Source organism: Hippocampus bargibanti, linkage group LG18 (assembly GCF_051943395.1).
Source record: "Hippocampus bargibanti isolate YZ-2025 linkage group LG18, ASM5194339v1, whole genome shotgun sequence".
NCBI classification, from domain to species: Eukaryota; Metazoa; Chordata; class Actinopteri; order Syngnathiformes; family Syngnathidae; genus Hippocampus; species Hippocampus bargibanti.
The window spans coordinates 7,523,110-7,540,066 of record NC_142751.1 but is presented as its reverse complement, the minus strand read 5'-3'; the positions used below and the strand labels follow the sequence as shown (position 1 = coordinate 7,540,066).

At 41.7% G+C, this 16,957-nt stretch overlaps 1 protein-coding gene and 1 long non-coding RNA gene across 10 annotated transcripts in view; one reads left to right on the top strand and one right to left on the bottom strand.

Annotated features, from left to right (window-relative positions):
• The first annotated feature begins 1,545 nt into the window (after positions 1–1,545).
• Positions 1,546–3,783, top strand: LOC148884439 (uncharacterized). Its single transcript, XR_016118207.1, has 3 exons — positions 1,546–1,629; positions 1,711–1,796; positions 1,885–3,783. It is a non-coding gene; the product is annotated as an uncharacterized LOC148884439 (long non-coding RNA).
• Positions 3,784–5,318: 1,535 nt separating this feature from the next.
• Positions 5,319–16,957, bottom strand: part of znf618 (zinc finger protein 618) — a 33,643-nt gene continuing 22,004 nt past the window's right edge. For 7 of the 9 annotated variants that reach the window (XM_089019839.1, XM_089019840.1, XM_089019845.1 and 4 more), the window contains 4 exons: positions 12,023–12,100; positions 11,269–11,427; positions 9,064–10,163; positions 5,319–8,403 (listed from right to left, as the gene is read on the bottom strand). In XM_089019839.1, coding sequence (XP_088875965.1) covers positions 7,870–8,403; positions 9,064–10,163; positions 11,269–11,427; positions 12,023–12,100 — 1,871 coding nt within the window. In that variant the 3' untranslated portion in view covers positions 5,319–7,869. The remainder of the gene's footprint in view (positions 8,404–9,063; positions 10,164–11,268; positions 11,428–12,022; positions 12,101–16,957) is intronic. The other 2 variants (XM_089019842.1, XM_089019843.1) reach the window with 2 other exon arrangements.

Below are 16,957 nucleotides of genomic sequence, written 5' to 3'. Positions count from 1 at the left end.
CCGCCCAATGAATTTAACCCTTTCAGTGACAGTGATCTCTACAGTGGACACCTTATCACAGTGGCGGGCCGTGGATTTCATCGCTCGGCCTTCAGTTGTGCTATGTCTGAGTCAATCCTCAATCCAGACTGTACATAGTGTGGATGTGATTTACTACAAGTCCATTATAGGGTACCATTAGCCAGGAAATAACTGACCGACCTTTCTTAATGATGTCCATTTTTTTCATGAAAAGTCCATCTTGAAAATAGCTTTAACAGTAAATCTCCAACCAAATCCATTTCTTCTCCTCCTTCAGCCAATGTGGGTTGACAAAACCGCTATTAAATCAACACAACAATATATTTACTGGTGCAGCTCGCTATTGAGACAGTGTGCTAGCTCCAGCCAGTATGGTCTTGTCACTTGAGGCTTGTGATCAGAGCAGTTTTCGCAATCTATGATTGGCTAATGACTAGCCAATCATAGTTTGCGAAAACTGTGACGTTGACCATTGCCGGCAAGAAGGCTTTGGCAGCCCTTTTGGGTTGCCAACTCGAAATCTGATTGGTTAGAGCACCAGTTTGACCGACACATTTGATACGACAGAGACTGCAGAACTGATTGTGACAAATAATGGTTTAAATGTGATTGGTTAAATGCTTAAAGCAACAGGGGAAAAGTAAAGAAATGAGGCTGAAAAACAATTTTGAATTATTTAACAAGAATTCATGGACAAAATATAATTAACAACAGATTGTGATTCAGATATTTTTAGGCCACCAGAGAAGGCTTTGCAGGCCTTTACGGTCCGCCACTGAGTTCTACAAGTATCAAATGGAGTATAATACTGTGTTGAGGCAAATGGGAGCGCATGAAGCACATTGTTGGGAAAACCTTCTTGACTTAGCTTCCCTTTTAAATTTGAATTCTGATTTAATACTTCCCACCATGTGGAATATATGAACATGTGATCTGACAGAGAAGTTCCAGGACTGGCATCACCAAATATCTAACTACAAATTATTTCTTCTTAAAGTAATCCGTCTAGAGTCAAATCACATTTTCAGCAGTCTTCTCGTCTGTCTTCATTCATTTCTAATCGTATTCTTCTTGGAGCAGGATTGATGTTGTGGCCCAAATTGAAAATTGAAGGGGAAAAACTCATAGTTTGTGGCTTGGGTTTGGAATACGTTTGGGATGGTCTTTCTGACACACCTATTTGGATTGGATTGGATTGGATTGGATTTGCCTTTATTAGTCTCGCAGTGGAGAAATTGAATTGAATTTGATTTCCTTCTGGATGCAATTGTACTTGGTGGGGTGGGGTTCATGCAATCTTATGAAATGTACGTATACATCGTATACATCTGCAGAGGTGGCCAATGGAGCAGAGCAGGCAAAGTGCCAGATGCAGGCTCAGGGGCTTATGAGGTCACAGTCGAGGTAGAGTGTTAGCGGGAACGACACCTGACAGCAGACCGGCAGAATGCACCCTGACACTTCTGTACATTCTTGTCACTCCTGATAAGTCAGGTACTTCATACAGGAAGGAGATGAAGATGAGCAAGAGGAGAATGTCTCTTTCTGTCAGTGAGCAGACAAGCAGGATGGCGCTCCCAAGTCCGGATCCAGACGTCTTTCTATACGGTACAGAAACTATTAGATTAGTTTGATTAATGTTTTTTTGGAGGGGGGGGGGGGTCATTTTGCTTCTATGTATGCACACAGGAAATACTGAGTTGAAGGTCCTTGATGCGACTCAACCAATGGAATGGCTCACTCGTTCAGAATGGCTTTGCGTGTAGTACAATTGGGTAAGAGCAAATTGTTTTTGTCACTGCAGGTGGGTGGCATAAAACATGAAACAACTGATTACATACGACCTTCTCTCCTTTTGTCAAGGCATCAGCAAATACATTTCAATGAAACAACAAGATGAAGGTGGTAAAATACTGTACTGAAATTGGGGTTGTCTTCAGAAGCGACTCTGGAACAAAGTGAACTGATGTTAAAGCTGAAGCGGCACTTCCATCTACCGGTCGACTGGAGTACAAACATGGGCTCATGTTCCACGAGTTCCTTGAAATGGCCAGAAACAAATCTCTGGATAAAATGTTAAAAAATACAATGCATTTGAAAGTGCCAAAATATAATCGAGGCATTCAATAAGTACATTCTAAAATACATATTTATGTTGTTGTCTTACCGAGGTGGTATGGCACATTATGAAGTTCCACAATATCGTTGCTCTCCAAATCCGTGAAATTGCAGTTTTTGAATCACGGGCAAATATGACATCAGGCACTCAAGATTGTTGACACAGATTAGGAGTTTATTCACACATCACATACTAACAGTGGGTTATGTCATCCAGAAAGTTTTGAACAGCGCTGCCATTAGAAGACACAAAACAACAACAAAAAGACGCTGAACTTACTTTGTCATTATATAAAAATAGTGTGGCTACAAAAGTATAAATTAGGCGTACTAATAAGACAATTTAGGTGTAAATCTACAGCAGAAGAAATAAAGGGTAAAACCTGTTGTGTCACAGTAAAAAAAAAAAAAAAAAGGAAAAACGACTGTCAAATAAGATTAAAAGTAACACACGGTTGTTAACCTGATTTGGTAATGCAAAATAGAAGCAAAAGGAAAACATGTTTCAGTGTTAGCATATTTTTACAACCATCATCTGAATAAGTTAAAATCAAACTTACAGCGGCTGGGCTAACAGTATCTAACTTGAGTTATATGATCATATCAAAAGACTTTTTTTCTGGGAAATGATGCTGTAGAAAAAGAGGTATAATGTTCTTGGCGCTCACGACTGTATCTCTGAATTGAAGGCGCCCCCTCGTGGCATAAAAACAGCAGTTCTCGCGTATTTACATAATACGTCCTCGGAAAACGGATGACGTCATTCACGCATTCGCAGCACCCCACCATCAGCAGTACCTCGGCCGCCTCCCACCACACTAGGGAGGCTCAAATACAGTCTGGCATAAAAGAAACGGGTTCAAACCGTATCATATAATCTCATTAAAACGCATGCATAATTATCTGACGATAGAATTCTCACTTAACTAAAAAAAGGCAAAAAACAAAGCTATTTCTAGGGGTTGATTATGTTGACCTGTCGCCTTGACGTCAACAAATGGCATTTTTGTCCCAGAGCGTATCCTAGTTAAAATACATACTTTATATATTTAAAACAAACACTATCACAAATCCCTTCATCTGTTCCATGGCCCAGAGCAAAACCACTAACTTATAATCATTTGTAGTTTTTTTTTTGCTTTTTACGGGTGGTTGTATTATTTTTTTAAATTCATTTTACAATGATCAGAAACACTCTTAAATATTGAGGTAAACCATTGAATAGGTATATTTAAAATGTACATTTTCTGCGGACTCACTTAAAAATATATTTTTAAATGGTAATCACACCCAATGATTAAGTGATGGTTCAGAACTCGTCTATGGCATGGGATTGATTCATGGGGGGCTAGAGGCTATGGATAATTTGACTGCTACAAGCTCAGATGCTGGTCTATCGTATACCAACCACTTATGTCAGCCTCGTTTATTTGTTTGTTTGTTTTTAAACAAAGTATTTGTGTGAAAAATGTGACTTTTTCCAGTTTAAGCAAGGAGAGAAAATCGGGAATGTAACGGTTTTGGTCGGATTGTGGTGTGGTCTTGTTGCTCTGATTGTACTGGTCGACATGTTTGTTTGTTTGCTTTTTCTTTTGAATGATGCGGAGACGCAAGTAAAGGTTTCTACATTTCTTTTTTTTTAAATAGCACATCTTTCGATTTTTTTTTCTCAAGCACAAAAAGGTTTCAGAATAATAGTATGTCAAATACTGTTATAATATTTCTAAATTAAAGGTTATGTTGAACAACAGTTGGATTTTCTTTCCTCATCTTCAGTATAAATTATTATGCAAGTCAAAAAACATAATGCGAGGTTTTATAGGTAAAAAAAAACCTCAAAATGAAAAACTCAAAAACCCGACACATCAGGAAAAAATGGAAATGGAGAGGCTTTTAAATTAGGGTCAATATACTTCAATACAAAGTTTGCTGTTGTGTTATCGCAACATAGAGCACTAGACACATTAAGATTTTTTCCATCATCCATCTCAAAACCAACTCGTCTGAGGCAGAAGTCTCACGTGATCTCCCAAAAACGAGGAAAGGACACTTTCGGATACGCAGTGATGCTACCAGAGCTATGCAACATAAGAGATGGAAATCAGCCCACACACTAGGCAACATCTTGCTGACTGTTATGCACACACTAGCAGGCGACATGACAAGGGGAGTCATGCGAAGACTCTATTTTACAAAGATCAGGCTGAGTCCCCAGTTGTCATGGTAATGAAAGCCGGCCTTGGCTGAGGATGAAGGCTAACTCACAGGGCCCGCTCCTAAAAACGAGTTAATTTCAGGAAGACAAGAATTAGGGTGCGCAATTCTCTGCAATTCATGATCCTTGTGGTGTTTGGACAAAATGTGACGCATATTATATAAATGCCTTGGAACGGTTCAAGATTGTAAAAACAATGCAGAATACTTATTTCCTTTAATATTTGCTACTTTTTCTAAAAAAAAAATAAGATTGCTCATCAAGTAAAACTTTGTCAAGGAAATGTAGTCCAATGCCCATCCCTAATGTCCCAGATCCATGTCGAACGGAATCTGGTTATCCAGAAAAAAAAAAAAAAAAAAACTAGACATTGAATGACAATTTAAAATAAACTAAGCACTTCTTTTGTTGGTGTAAAAATCATCGTTAAAAATGTGTAGCAGTGTGTGGGGGTTCCGATGGGTTATTATATTTATCTACAGATAGTTCCATCGTTTGAATAGAATACTGTAAAATATACTAATATAGTATTAACTGAAGACAATTCCGGACCATTCTTACTATTGAAGACAACACCATGAACGTAAATGCTCACAATAGGTAATTGTGTGGTGGGATCGAAAGAACTTGCCCAGTCCATTTGTCCATAATGCAGGTCTACGATTAACCACGAAAGGACACTGTTTCCGATCGTCAATCAAAAGTTGCTTTTGAGAAGCAACTTTTGGTCATGTCTATGCATATTGAAATATCCCCAGTGAAATGCTCAATTGTGATCTGTGCATTGGTTTTCCAAAAGAAATTTGCTGTTTTGAATGTAGAAACTACTTGGAGGAAGCATCTGTCATGCAGCCCAACCGTTAATACACAAGCAGAGGTAAACAAACAAGGCAAACCTTAGACACTGCAGAGCACCACACTTGTGGAGCGAGGAGGAAACCTTCAGTATTATTAGTGAGGTGAGCAATGTCAACTAATTTTATTGATGCTAGAAAGTAAGAAGTGGAAATGACATTGATTCGCCTCATGACGTTGTCCGTGCGTCGCCATTTAGATGAGTACACTCCCAATTGATCACAATTAACTTTTTGGGAAAGTAACTGTTACCGGGCGACTCTCCTCGGGCACAGAAGCGGTTTATTCCAAATGTTTCAGGAACCAGAATTTTGACCTTAACCCAAATATTGACAGCATATAAATATAGCAACAGAAGATGTGTATGCCATCCGCCCACCCCCTTAACTCATTCACTGCCATTCACGAATTTATTCGGGAATTGAAAATATGACATCGAGCGCCATTCCAGAATTTGTTCGGGTTTTGTTTTTTTATTCTTGGGTGTCAATAAAATGCTGGTCACATCTCTGGCAATGTTTATTCTTTTCCACACGGGGCAGCATTCCCCTTTTTGCCATCTTAGTGCTTTGTTCCAGCTTCAGCTGTTAAAGCGCAATATAAACCAATATCTATGTATTGCATTGGATGTTGGACAGCTGCCTTCTTTTCAAGCTCATATAACTCCAGACCAATGTAATTTAGGAAATAACTATTTTTTTCTGATGAAAGAAGAGAGTCCAAGGGTTCTTGCGCTGCATTGAATGTAGATGTAGTCCTATCATTCAATATTCTGTGAATCCTGGAATTCAAGTGACAATGACAAAAACCCTGGCACTGGAGTGGACACAATTTTGTACATCATCTGGCAGTGAATGAGTTAATTATTTATGAACTTGATTCCATTCGGGGAACGTCAGTGGCCGATAGGGAGGTAGATGAATGGGCATTGTCTCATATATCATCTGCATTTCAAATGACACGGCAAGTTGTATTTGAGGGTGCACACGTGTCACTCAAAATAGAGGTCAAAGTATGGTGAAGGAAATGTAAGGCTAATTTTGAGAGAGATTACCGTTTTCAGTTTCACAAAAAAAAAAGCGATCGCCAATTGACAGTGGGAGGAGCACGTCTGTTTTGGTAGATTCTGTCATTTACCCTATTAACCATGTGCTGTAGCTTATTGCCTTGAGAGAAGAACACATGAAGCCCTACATACGGAAGACTGAACTACATTGATTTAAAAAAAAAACGGGCTGGGTTCTATAAGTTATGCATTTACCAGAACCAAGACTATTTAAATTACTGCCTAAAACAAACAAAAAAGCATATAAACAACAAGATATTAAAAATCGACAGCAGGTCAGCATGTTTTTCTAAAGCTAAAACTGCCTTGTGATTTAAATATATTCTAACAAGCGTGGCTGTCTCCGAAGTACAGTATGACACTAACTGTTAACACATTGATCTAAAAAAAATAAAACATTGATAAGAGTCGTCATGTGTGCCTACAAGCCAAGCAGTGTGGCTAGCACATGTAGCAGCAGGAAACAAAGGCTGGATTTACATCGCACGATTCTAGCGGCACAAAGTATACGTTTTGTTGTCGATGTGAAGATGCATCACAAAAATGGAAATAATAAAAAAAAATATGTGAATTGGGTATATCCAAATCAAAATTAGGCCTAACAGATGTGGATATGAATATCCAACATAACTATACATGCCAGTGTGGGTAAATACGGCTGATCCATGTGATCTTGAGGTCATCCGTACACATTTGCGACATTCACGCACGTCCATATATGCTCAAATGAAACAGCATTTAGAGGAAACAAAAGCACTTGCTATGAATCCATCAATAAAGACAATTATATTAGAGAGACGGAAGCAATGAAAAATTCAAGGCCATCGTGAAAGAAGAAAAATTATTTGAGAGCGCAGCTAGGGGAGAAATTCTGAGGTGTCACTCATATCATTGTAAATTTCAGATTTTCCCCCCCATAATTTTCTTCTGTGCTATTCATTGCCTGGTGTTGATGCTTGTATACTCATTTGTGCAAAATTTGGACTCATGCGGATTGTAAACCTAGCTCTATCGAGTAGTCAGTGTCACTTCAAATGTCGATAAAAAAAAAAAACACGTAAAACGTCATAACCAGCCACCTTGACCTGCAGTGTAAATCCAGCCAAAGGAAACAGTGAATGTTTTTGCGAATGTCAAGGGCATAACATTGTAATCAGCTCTTAGTATACTGAAATGTCATCAACAAAAAAGGTGAGTGGTTAAAAAGATTTTGGGGAGACTGTTGGTGAAACTAAAAAAAGACAAAATCCAATCAGTAAAGAGGTGCAAAAGGCAGTGAAATTTCTGAACCGTTTGTGTGTTGTATTTATGCCAGTGAGCTCACTCTTACTGACCTTACCTGCCATTCCGTAAGTCTAACAGCATGTAGCCTTTAAAGCAGTTCAGTTTTCAAGCCAGACAAACGAGTTTCACCTGACAATCAAACAACTGCTCCGTCCCAAAAGCACTAAGCATCTACTTGTCAGTATACAACAAGCCTTAATGTTCCAAGTGCTTGCAACCTCATCTTCTTTTTCTTTGCCTCTCCTTAGAGTTTTCTAGTCGGCGTTAGCGTACATCAACAAGTCTCTGGTGAAGGTGAAGGTTTGGTTGGTTAACCCATGTTGGAGCGAAGGAAAATAAGTTTGTTCATTTCTTCAGCGGTTACCTGCTGCCTCCTTTTCATGGCCAAGCTCTGCTCGCACACAGTTACACATTCGCTGCGTATGCCCACTGCCGGCACGGCCAAGAGCCACAGCGCCAGGCGGGCAAGCTTGGGGAACCTGTCGCCCATTGTCGAGCTCCAGTATTGGAAGAGATCGGTGGTGCCTTTAAGGAGAGGCTCCGACAGGTACTGGAAGATCTCTTTCCTGACGTGGCTTTGACTGTTGTCATTGGTGGACAAGGTCATCCTTGAAAGGCCGCCATTGTTTCCCGCTCCCTCGACTCGGGTGATTTTAGGCATGGGAGGGCCGTCAGGGTCCCGCTCGTCGCCGCACGACGACCCGCCCGCGGTCATGCCGCCGTCCCTGGGTTCGGCGGCAAGTTCGCAGGCACGGGAGATGATGTCGTCATGCTGGTAAGCGGGAACTGAACGTAGCTTGAGTTGAGGGTCCAATACCATCGCCACCTGGTGGGCACGCTCAACCTGGGGACACCGTGGATGTTTCGATTCTCATGTCCATGTTTTACCAACGAGCCACGGAGAGAATTATTGCCTCAAACCTGCCTCCCATAGTTTAATAGCTCTGAAGTGTATGACGTATTTAATACGTATATATCAAGTGACGGTTCTACCATAATTAACTCATTCAATGCCAGACATGTGCAAAAATGTGTCCGCTCAGGTGCCAGGGTTTTCGTCATTTTCACTCAAATTCCAAGACCCACAGAATATTGAGTTTCAGGACAAAGTAAACATTCAATGCAGTGTAAGAAACCTTAGACTCTCTTCTTTCATCAGAAAAAAAAAGAGTTAATTCCTAAAGTATATGGGTCTGGAGTTACATGAGCTTGAAATGAGGGCGGCTGTCCAAGACAATGCAATACATACATGTTGGTTTATATAGCGCTTTAACAACAGCTGAAGCTGGAACAAAGCGCAAACATGGAAAAAGGGAAATGTTGCCCCCTCGTGGAAGGGGGAAAAACATTGCCAGAGGTCTGGTCAGCGGGAATGGTGCTCCACGTCATTGTTTCAATTCACAAATAAATTTTGGAATGGCAGTGAATGAGTTAAATAAGCTAGTGTCATGAAGTCCAAACAATAACATTTGTAACAGTTTAACATGAGTAAGGAATATATTACCTTAAAATTCTCCTTGAGTGCTTCTAGGAAGTAGTGACAGAGTTTGCTGGCCATGCCGGTTCCTGCTTCTCCGGCTTTAGAAGTGAAGAACTTCTCTAGGCGGAGGTAGACGGGAAGCACCTGCTGCAGGGTGGGTCTCCTCTGGCTGCTCAATTCCAGTGCAGCCAGTCGCAGAGGAGCTAGCAGACAGGTCAGCGTGCCGAGCAAATGCTTGTTGAGCCCCTGGAGAAGCGGCGCTGTGGACTTACTGCGTCCGTACGTCTCACAGATGTGCTCAAAGTGGGCATGGACCTGCAGAAGGGCCTCAGCTGTACGATCCCAACATGGAGGGGTGGGGCACTGGGCAGCGCTGCCCTGCGCCCCTTCTTCGCTCATGCTTAGGGAAGCGTTGGTGTGCTGCTCCTCCCTCAATGTCAGTGTGGTGGAGTTGGAGATGTCTTTGCATGTGGCGAGGAGTTCGGCCAGTTCGTGAAGGCCTCGAGCCTGCAGGCTACGTTTCCCGAGGACTGCCTGTACAACTGCACCGAGCGAACACCCTGCGCAGCGCAAGCATATCCTGCCCCTGCCGCCGCCACCGAGTGAAGAGACCCCGAATCCGGCAGCCGACAAACGAGGCTCTCCCACGTACACAGTGCGAATGTCTGACATCACAAACTCAGACAATACATTCTGGACCCAGTGGTGAATCTGCTCCGGCCCCTCCCTCAGTTCCGCCTCCCGCACGCCAAGAACATAGCGTTTCAGTCTTGATCCCTCTACCTGGTAAGCTGTCACAACGTAGCAGGCGTCCGGCCCTGCCGTCTGGGAGTGGCAGGTGACGGCGATACCAAGAGAGGCGTTGGAGCCGAGGGCGCACGTCACCTTGACCTTGACCTGGTTGTACATGCGGGGTAGCTGACGCAGAGCCAAGGCACTCATGTTGCCAAGGGCATCACGGGTGGAGTAAGCACCGTGACGTGCCCCCGTGTCCACCAACGTCTGTGCCAGCTTGAGGAAGTCCTTGCTGTTGAGCACGTTGAGCATGTTCAGATCAGAACACATTACCCGTAAGAGACGCTCAGCCACTTGTAATCGCTCCTTCTCAGGCAGCCCATTATTCTCTGGTTAAAAAGAAATGGCAGTCAGAAAAATATACACAATACAAATGGGTCATAATGAATGAACAGCAATGGAGTTGGCGGGGTTTAGGGTTTACATCTGGCCGAATTATTTGTCTCGAATGTGGCTTAAAAAATCAGGTTTAAGAGAAACGACTGTAATAGATTACTTGATCAACAAAATAGTTGTCAATTAACTAACTCACTGCCATTCCCGAATTTGTTCTGGTTTTTCTTGTGGGGGGTGCAGATAAAGCGCTGGTCAGACCTCTGGCAATGCTTTCCCTTCCACAAGGGGGCAGCATTTGCCTTTTGTCCATGTTAGCGCTTTGTTACCGCTTCAGCTGTAGTTAAAGCGCTATATAAACCAATATGTATGTATTATATTGTATTTTGGAAGCTCAAAAAGCCTTCGAGGATGGCGCCACAGCTGTGAGTGTATCTGCACAAAGAGAGCCTTTGCAGGCGACAAGCAGCATCATACTTGTACTGATTCACTTTCACTTACATAAAATGGTTGTGTATGGTCTTATCTTAAGAAGTCCAAGATGGCGCCCGACTAGGCAGCCGTCAGCAAGTGGTCTCAAGAGCCTCGCTTTCTTTGTTGTTTTTGTATTTTCTTTTGTCACTTTCAGTTGTTGTGCATCGTGTGGAATGGATACGGATTGTTTTTCAGCATTTTTGGCCACGACATTCATCAAAGAGGAGACTCCTGAGCGGTTGTGCCTTTTCGGCAACACAAATATTGCCATTTGACTGTCATTACTGGACAGCTCTGGGCGATAGTGATTTTTTTGCGGTTGTAATGGCCAGCATTTTCACAGCCCCGCTTTGTTCAGCGGAAAGGTTGGTGCTGTTGGACAGTCTGCGGCTGGGTGGATGCATGGCTTGAGGAGCCCGTGATGAGAAAGGAGCGTCAGCGCAGAGCGCCGATGCGTATAACTGTTGCGGCTTGGAATTGTCGCGGATTAACGTGAGACAGGATTTGTGAGATAGTCTCTTTTCGTTAATGGATGCTACAGCTTCGTGTTTGTCCCACTCATGCATTTGGAAGAGTTTGGTTTTGTGAAATTAAAAGCTGGTGGAGTCGGGTGACATAATAACGTACGGGGGATACTGTGGTTCCTCTGGACGAGGCTTTGAGGTTGTATCTGTGGTTTGACGGGAGGGTGGGGTGCCTGAGCCGGAGACGCTCTCCAAAGCGGCTCCTGAGGACCCGAGGCTGAGGCTTTTGGAGAGTCTCCTTTTGTGTGGTTCTCATTGTCGGCTGAGGGAATATAGAGGAGTTACATCAGCCATGGTATCTTCATCATCAAATGTAGAAAAAAAGGCGGAAATGTAAGATTATGGAGGGACAAACAAAAAGGTAAAAGTGAAAAGATATAGGCACTGCGAAACAGAAACAAAGTGGAAGAATGAATGTTTCAAAAGTGGTCCGGACTTAAAGTAAAATGTCAGATGAATAATTGCAACAACAAGTTCTAAAATGCAGATCTGACAAATGCTGTCAAATTAGTTTGATGTATGGACCTACAGTCAAAACAAAATGGTAGGGAATCCTAAATCCTAAAATAATTATGAAACCTGAATATGCCTAGTTTATCACTGAAACTGCGCATGGACAAACCAATACAAAAACGATAATTGAGCCATTGAGCGGCTACCAACAGTCTGTGATCCGATAAAAAAAGGGGGGAAAAAGACCAGGTGTCCCAGAACCAGATCTGCAACAACTACATAGGAAAACTTGATGCCGAAAACACGCTTGCTTGTACAGACTTCCACATCAATTGCAGCCATTTCAAAATTCTGTTCTAGCTTCACTGCTGAGCTTCAACATGCATTTGTGAGAGTGGACTCACCAGCGTGGGACTGCATGTGCTCCAGCAGGTTGTTGTAGAACTGGAACTGGATGCCACAAGCACCACAAGTGTAGGGTTCTAAAAAAATCACAAGGCCGAGAAGAGAGTTGAATCTCTCTTTGGTGACAAAAGCACAAATGCGAATGCATCTGTCCATTCACCTTTATTCTGGCTTTACACCATGTGTCGGCCTAGAATATCAATACTACCACGTAAGGATGCATGATAGGTTTAATTACCAATAAAGTCCGGCTACCCATAACCGCCATCTTTTTTTTGTATACTGCACACTATACATATACCGTACATACATACATCTGTATACAGATAAATACATTGTACATATGTACGTAGCTATGTACATGCATATACAATACAGCACATACATACTGCACAAGTTTATCAATATCAGTGGCGTGCCGTGCCGATCAGATATGTGACTCAGAAACCCCTCCCGCACAAGCAATGTTTTGAGAAAGTTTCCTTCAGACCAACACAACTACAACATCATTTGCAATTTTGTCTTGTTAAAAACCTGAGTGGCTCTTAACGCAGGGCAAACCAAGCCCCACAGTCCCCGGTGACAACAACATCCATTCAGCCTTCAGGACACCACTTCTGTTCAAGGTAATCGGTGCAAGAATTTTTCTGACTTCAGGCGAAAGGCGGGACTACACCCGCAGCTTGCGATCAGTCAAGGGCACATGTTGTGACGGGCAACCATTTGCGCTCACTCTCATTTTGTCACTGAGAACTGAGCCCAAACAACCTGCACTTAAGAAAGTCAGGGGAACGTTCCACTACAACATCAGCGACTCCATTTTAAGGTAAAAAAATCCCTTCACTACAGTATAGAAGAAGCCCAAGATGGCGCCCGAGTAGGCAGCCGTCGGCAAGTGCTCTCACGAGCCTGGTATTTGTTGTTGTTTTTGTATTGTATTTGTGTTTTCTTTTGTTACTTTGTGTTGTTGTGTGTCATGTCGACTACATGCGGATTATTTTCAGCATTTTTGGCCACGACATTCATCGAGGAAGGGACTCTGCTGAGCGGTAGCACCTTTTTGGAAGCACAAATGTGCCAGCACTGATTTTGATTGGGAAGAATGTCAGTGCCATTTGACTGTCATCGTTGGACAGCTCTCGGGCCATTGTGCCTTTTTGTGACTGTAATGGGCAGCATTTTCACAGCCCCGCTTTGTTCAGCGGAAAGGTTGGTGCTGTTGGCTAGACGGATGCATGGCTTGTGGTGCCCGCGATGAGAATAAAGGAGTGTCGGCGCAGAGCGCCGATGCATATGTGAAACTGTCGCGGCTTGGAATTGAAGTGGATTTACGTGGGACAGGAGATGTGAGACAATCTCTTTTCATCAATGAATGCTACAGCTTTGTTTGCTTTCAACACTTAGCTTGTAGCAGATGTGCACATGTTACCACGACGTCACTGATCTACTGGTGAAAATGATGCTTTGATACTCTCCTCTTTCATCTAGAACTGCTTCATATGTCAAAGAGGGTGCAGAAAGTGCTAAGGATTGAGAGTGGCTGCCTTGACAGCAGTTTCTGTATTTTTTTGTACTTTCCCAACCCTCCTCCTTTCATCACTTTGCTGCTGTGAAGTGTACATTTTCCAGTGTAAAACCAATAAAGGCTAATCTAATCTGTAAAAGTCTGTGATTGTGGCCTACTCACAACATAGAAAGATAAAACATTAAATAAAATACATAACCCTCACCAGAGATGCTCATTTAAACAAACTCAATTATGTTTTGCTTGCGGTGTTGAGAGGCTATGAGGCTAGTGTGGAAGTGTCAAATAAATCCTTGAAGCACCATGCAAGCCAGGTCTAAGAGTGGTCCGATCATCACAATTGTTATTTTTTTAAGTCCTCCTTGAAAATCAAATTTCAGTCATGTCCATTTCAAGCAATGAATCCTACACGTCGCTCTGCGCCAATTAGAGGAGGGAAAAGTGCTGACAAAGGTATTCTAAAAGGCCCTTTCATATTGACTGTGAAGTCTGATTTTTGCAGATACTCAAAATAACTATATTTAAAAATAATAAATGATAAATATATTGTTTCAATTGGATGTTAATGGCAAATCTGTGTTTGAATGTTTTGGGAGGGACATTTTTGTTTATATAGCAACAAAAAAGCTGAAATCCGGTTGGATGTAAAAAAATGAAATAATGGCAACCCACAAACAACTTTAAACTATGTTGAATGAAAAAGACTGTTGAAAATAAAGTTCAACACATAATTTATACTGTACAAAGACAAAAATCTAAAGATTTATCGCTCAGACTGAAGGAAACCATGGCATGTATAGTATATTGTTAAAAAATACATTTGATGGATGTTACTGTGACTGTGCCGAGGCTCCGATACATGTGCCAAAAAAACAGGTGAAAGAATTTGAGAATCGCAATTCGAGTCGTAGGTCGATTTCGTTTGTGGCCACGCCCAAAGCATCGGAACACATGTTGCTTTGCCCAATGCCTCGCGAGACACAATTTTTATGCAATGACCACTTTAAGATTCAAATAAAATGGCACACTGGGGCGTTAATGAGCTCACATGTGGCACTGACACACCCAACTCGCATTTTGAATCAGATTTGTTCTGCATTGGACACAACGTTCACAACGAAAAAGAAGAGAACATCATTTTGAGCAGATCTCTCCCAAAATGGTACAAATTACAATAACCAGTGCGAATATACAGTATAACCCAAACTACATTGACAACACAGTGTATCGCTCGTTTTAATGTCTTCTATTTGCCGATATTTAAAAAAGTGAAGTTAGTGTAAACTTTGTTGGGTACCAACAGAACACCTTTCCCTCAACAAAAATGAATGGAATGTGTGTCTTGTTCCTTGTTTGTGTGTCAAATGTCTAAAGTAAAGCAATTATTCTTTCAAATGACACACGCACATTCATTCACATCACAACTCTCTGGCATTTTTACGCAAGAGGATTAGGGCTAGCAAAGAAAAAATAATAAAATTGGCATGATTCCGAGTTTTATCTCAGAAGTCTGACTTTATTCTCCGATTCTTGACTATAACAATTCTGACTTTAAAGTGAAGATTCTCACTTTAAATTCTGAATTTTTAGATAAAAGTGAGAATCCTGCGACCTTTATTTTCTTTTCTTCGTTGGCCCTAATCCTCTTCCGTACATTTTGACCCCATCAAATCCATGGTAGCATTATAATCACTCTTTCTGTCATGACATTTATTTTCCACATGATGGTGCAGTGGAACAAATGCGGCCTCATGATGCATTGGCCAAAAAGCAAACCATTTGGATGGAAAGCCTCATTGTTTCATGATGCCTCATTTTGCTATCACGACTAATTTCCTCTAAATTTAAATTACGAACATCCAAGATGAAACATGAACTTCTCAATTTTGGTCTGTCTAAAGATTAGCGTGCACCCAAAAAAGAAAGCACTCACTAATTGCTTTTGTCAACTTTATTTCTTCCAGCATTTATATTGAAGATGCAGCTGACCTAGAGTTTGGACAAGAGCATGTGTAGGTGGCACATGCAGGGGCAAAACAGCCTCAGTCCAACTCTGTCCTAACTCAAGAAACAGCATGTTGGAAGAGAGGCATACCAAATAGAATATAGAACAGACATGGGCAAACTACGGCCCGCAGGCCACATACGGCCCGTTAGGCTTTTTAATCCGGCCCGCCGAACTTGCCCAAAGTATAGTAAAAACAGTGTCTGAAACTCATGACAAAAAGTTAGCAGACAACAGGGCAGGTAAGTGAAAAGTTGCCTGCCCCATTTTTCACAACTTGAACAACAATGAAACAACAAATCGCATTAAAAACATTGTCACAAAGTAAAGTTTTTTTAAAATCAAGAATGTACCTACTACAAATGCTACGGTGCTTAATTTACGGTAAATGTGCATGGCTAGATTTTGCCGCAGTAGTCGATTGTCATTGCGGTGCACAATGCAACGTTTGCATTGCTTCCTACGAGCCACGTAGCCCCTTTCATAAGTCTCACGTACACTTTACAGTCACGGTTTAATGTAAATTTACGTTTTGTAGCGTCACATACGTTGTTAGCTTCTTTTGAATCTTTCTTCTGAGCTGAGGTTCTGTGCATCTATTTTGGAAAATGACATGCAATTGCACAACTTTATAACGCTTGCGAAAGTCTGGAAGAGAGAAGCAGGCTTCTGATTGGCTGCCGTGCCGAGTATGCAAATTTCAACTGCAGGTAGCCTATGCCTGTGTGCTCGGCGACAGTACACGTGTACTGTTTGCGCATGAAGGCGAGAGCGTCAGTGGAGAGTTTGTTGAGCGCGCGGTCAGGACAAACCATCTATGATTTGGCGGAATTTAACACAAGTAGGTATTATTGAGCTTGAATATTTCGTTGTGTAATATGTTTTGAATGTTGAAAGTGATTCAATTTTTCAATAAATATTGATTTCTTTAACTTTGCCCCTTCAATGAAAACTTATTAAAAACAGACGCAATCTTGATAAATCACAGTGCATATGTGATTTTAATCTATTTCCATTACCTCCTCCAAGTATCTGCGAAATAGTATGTAAACGCCATATTCCTTGAGACGAATTTATTAACTAATCAGGGATATTTTTCACATTTGAAAGACAGTTAATAAATTGGGTTGTAGTGTTCTTACTGTGCTATGAGGTTTGTACACACTACATTTAAAGGACAACCGGCACCATTTTTTTTGTTTCCCACTGACATCAGAAAAACGTTTTATAGCATCTAAAATACCCAAATCAGGCAGGCTGATATTTTTAGTTAAATGAAAAACACCAATAAAAATGACTTCAAAATGAATCCGGAAATGGCCAGTTTCAGAAGGTCCCACCCCCTTGTTCGTGACGTCACGCCAAGACATCTTGCCTTGCTCGAGAATCAAAACAATGGCTTCA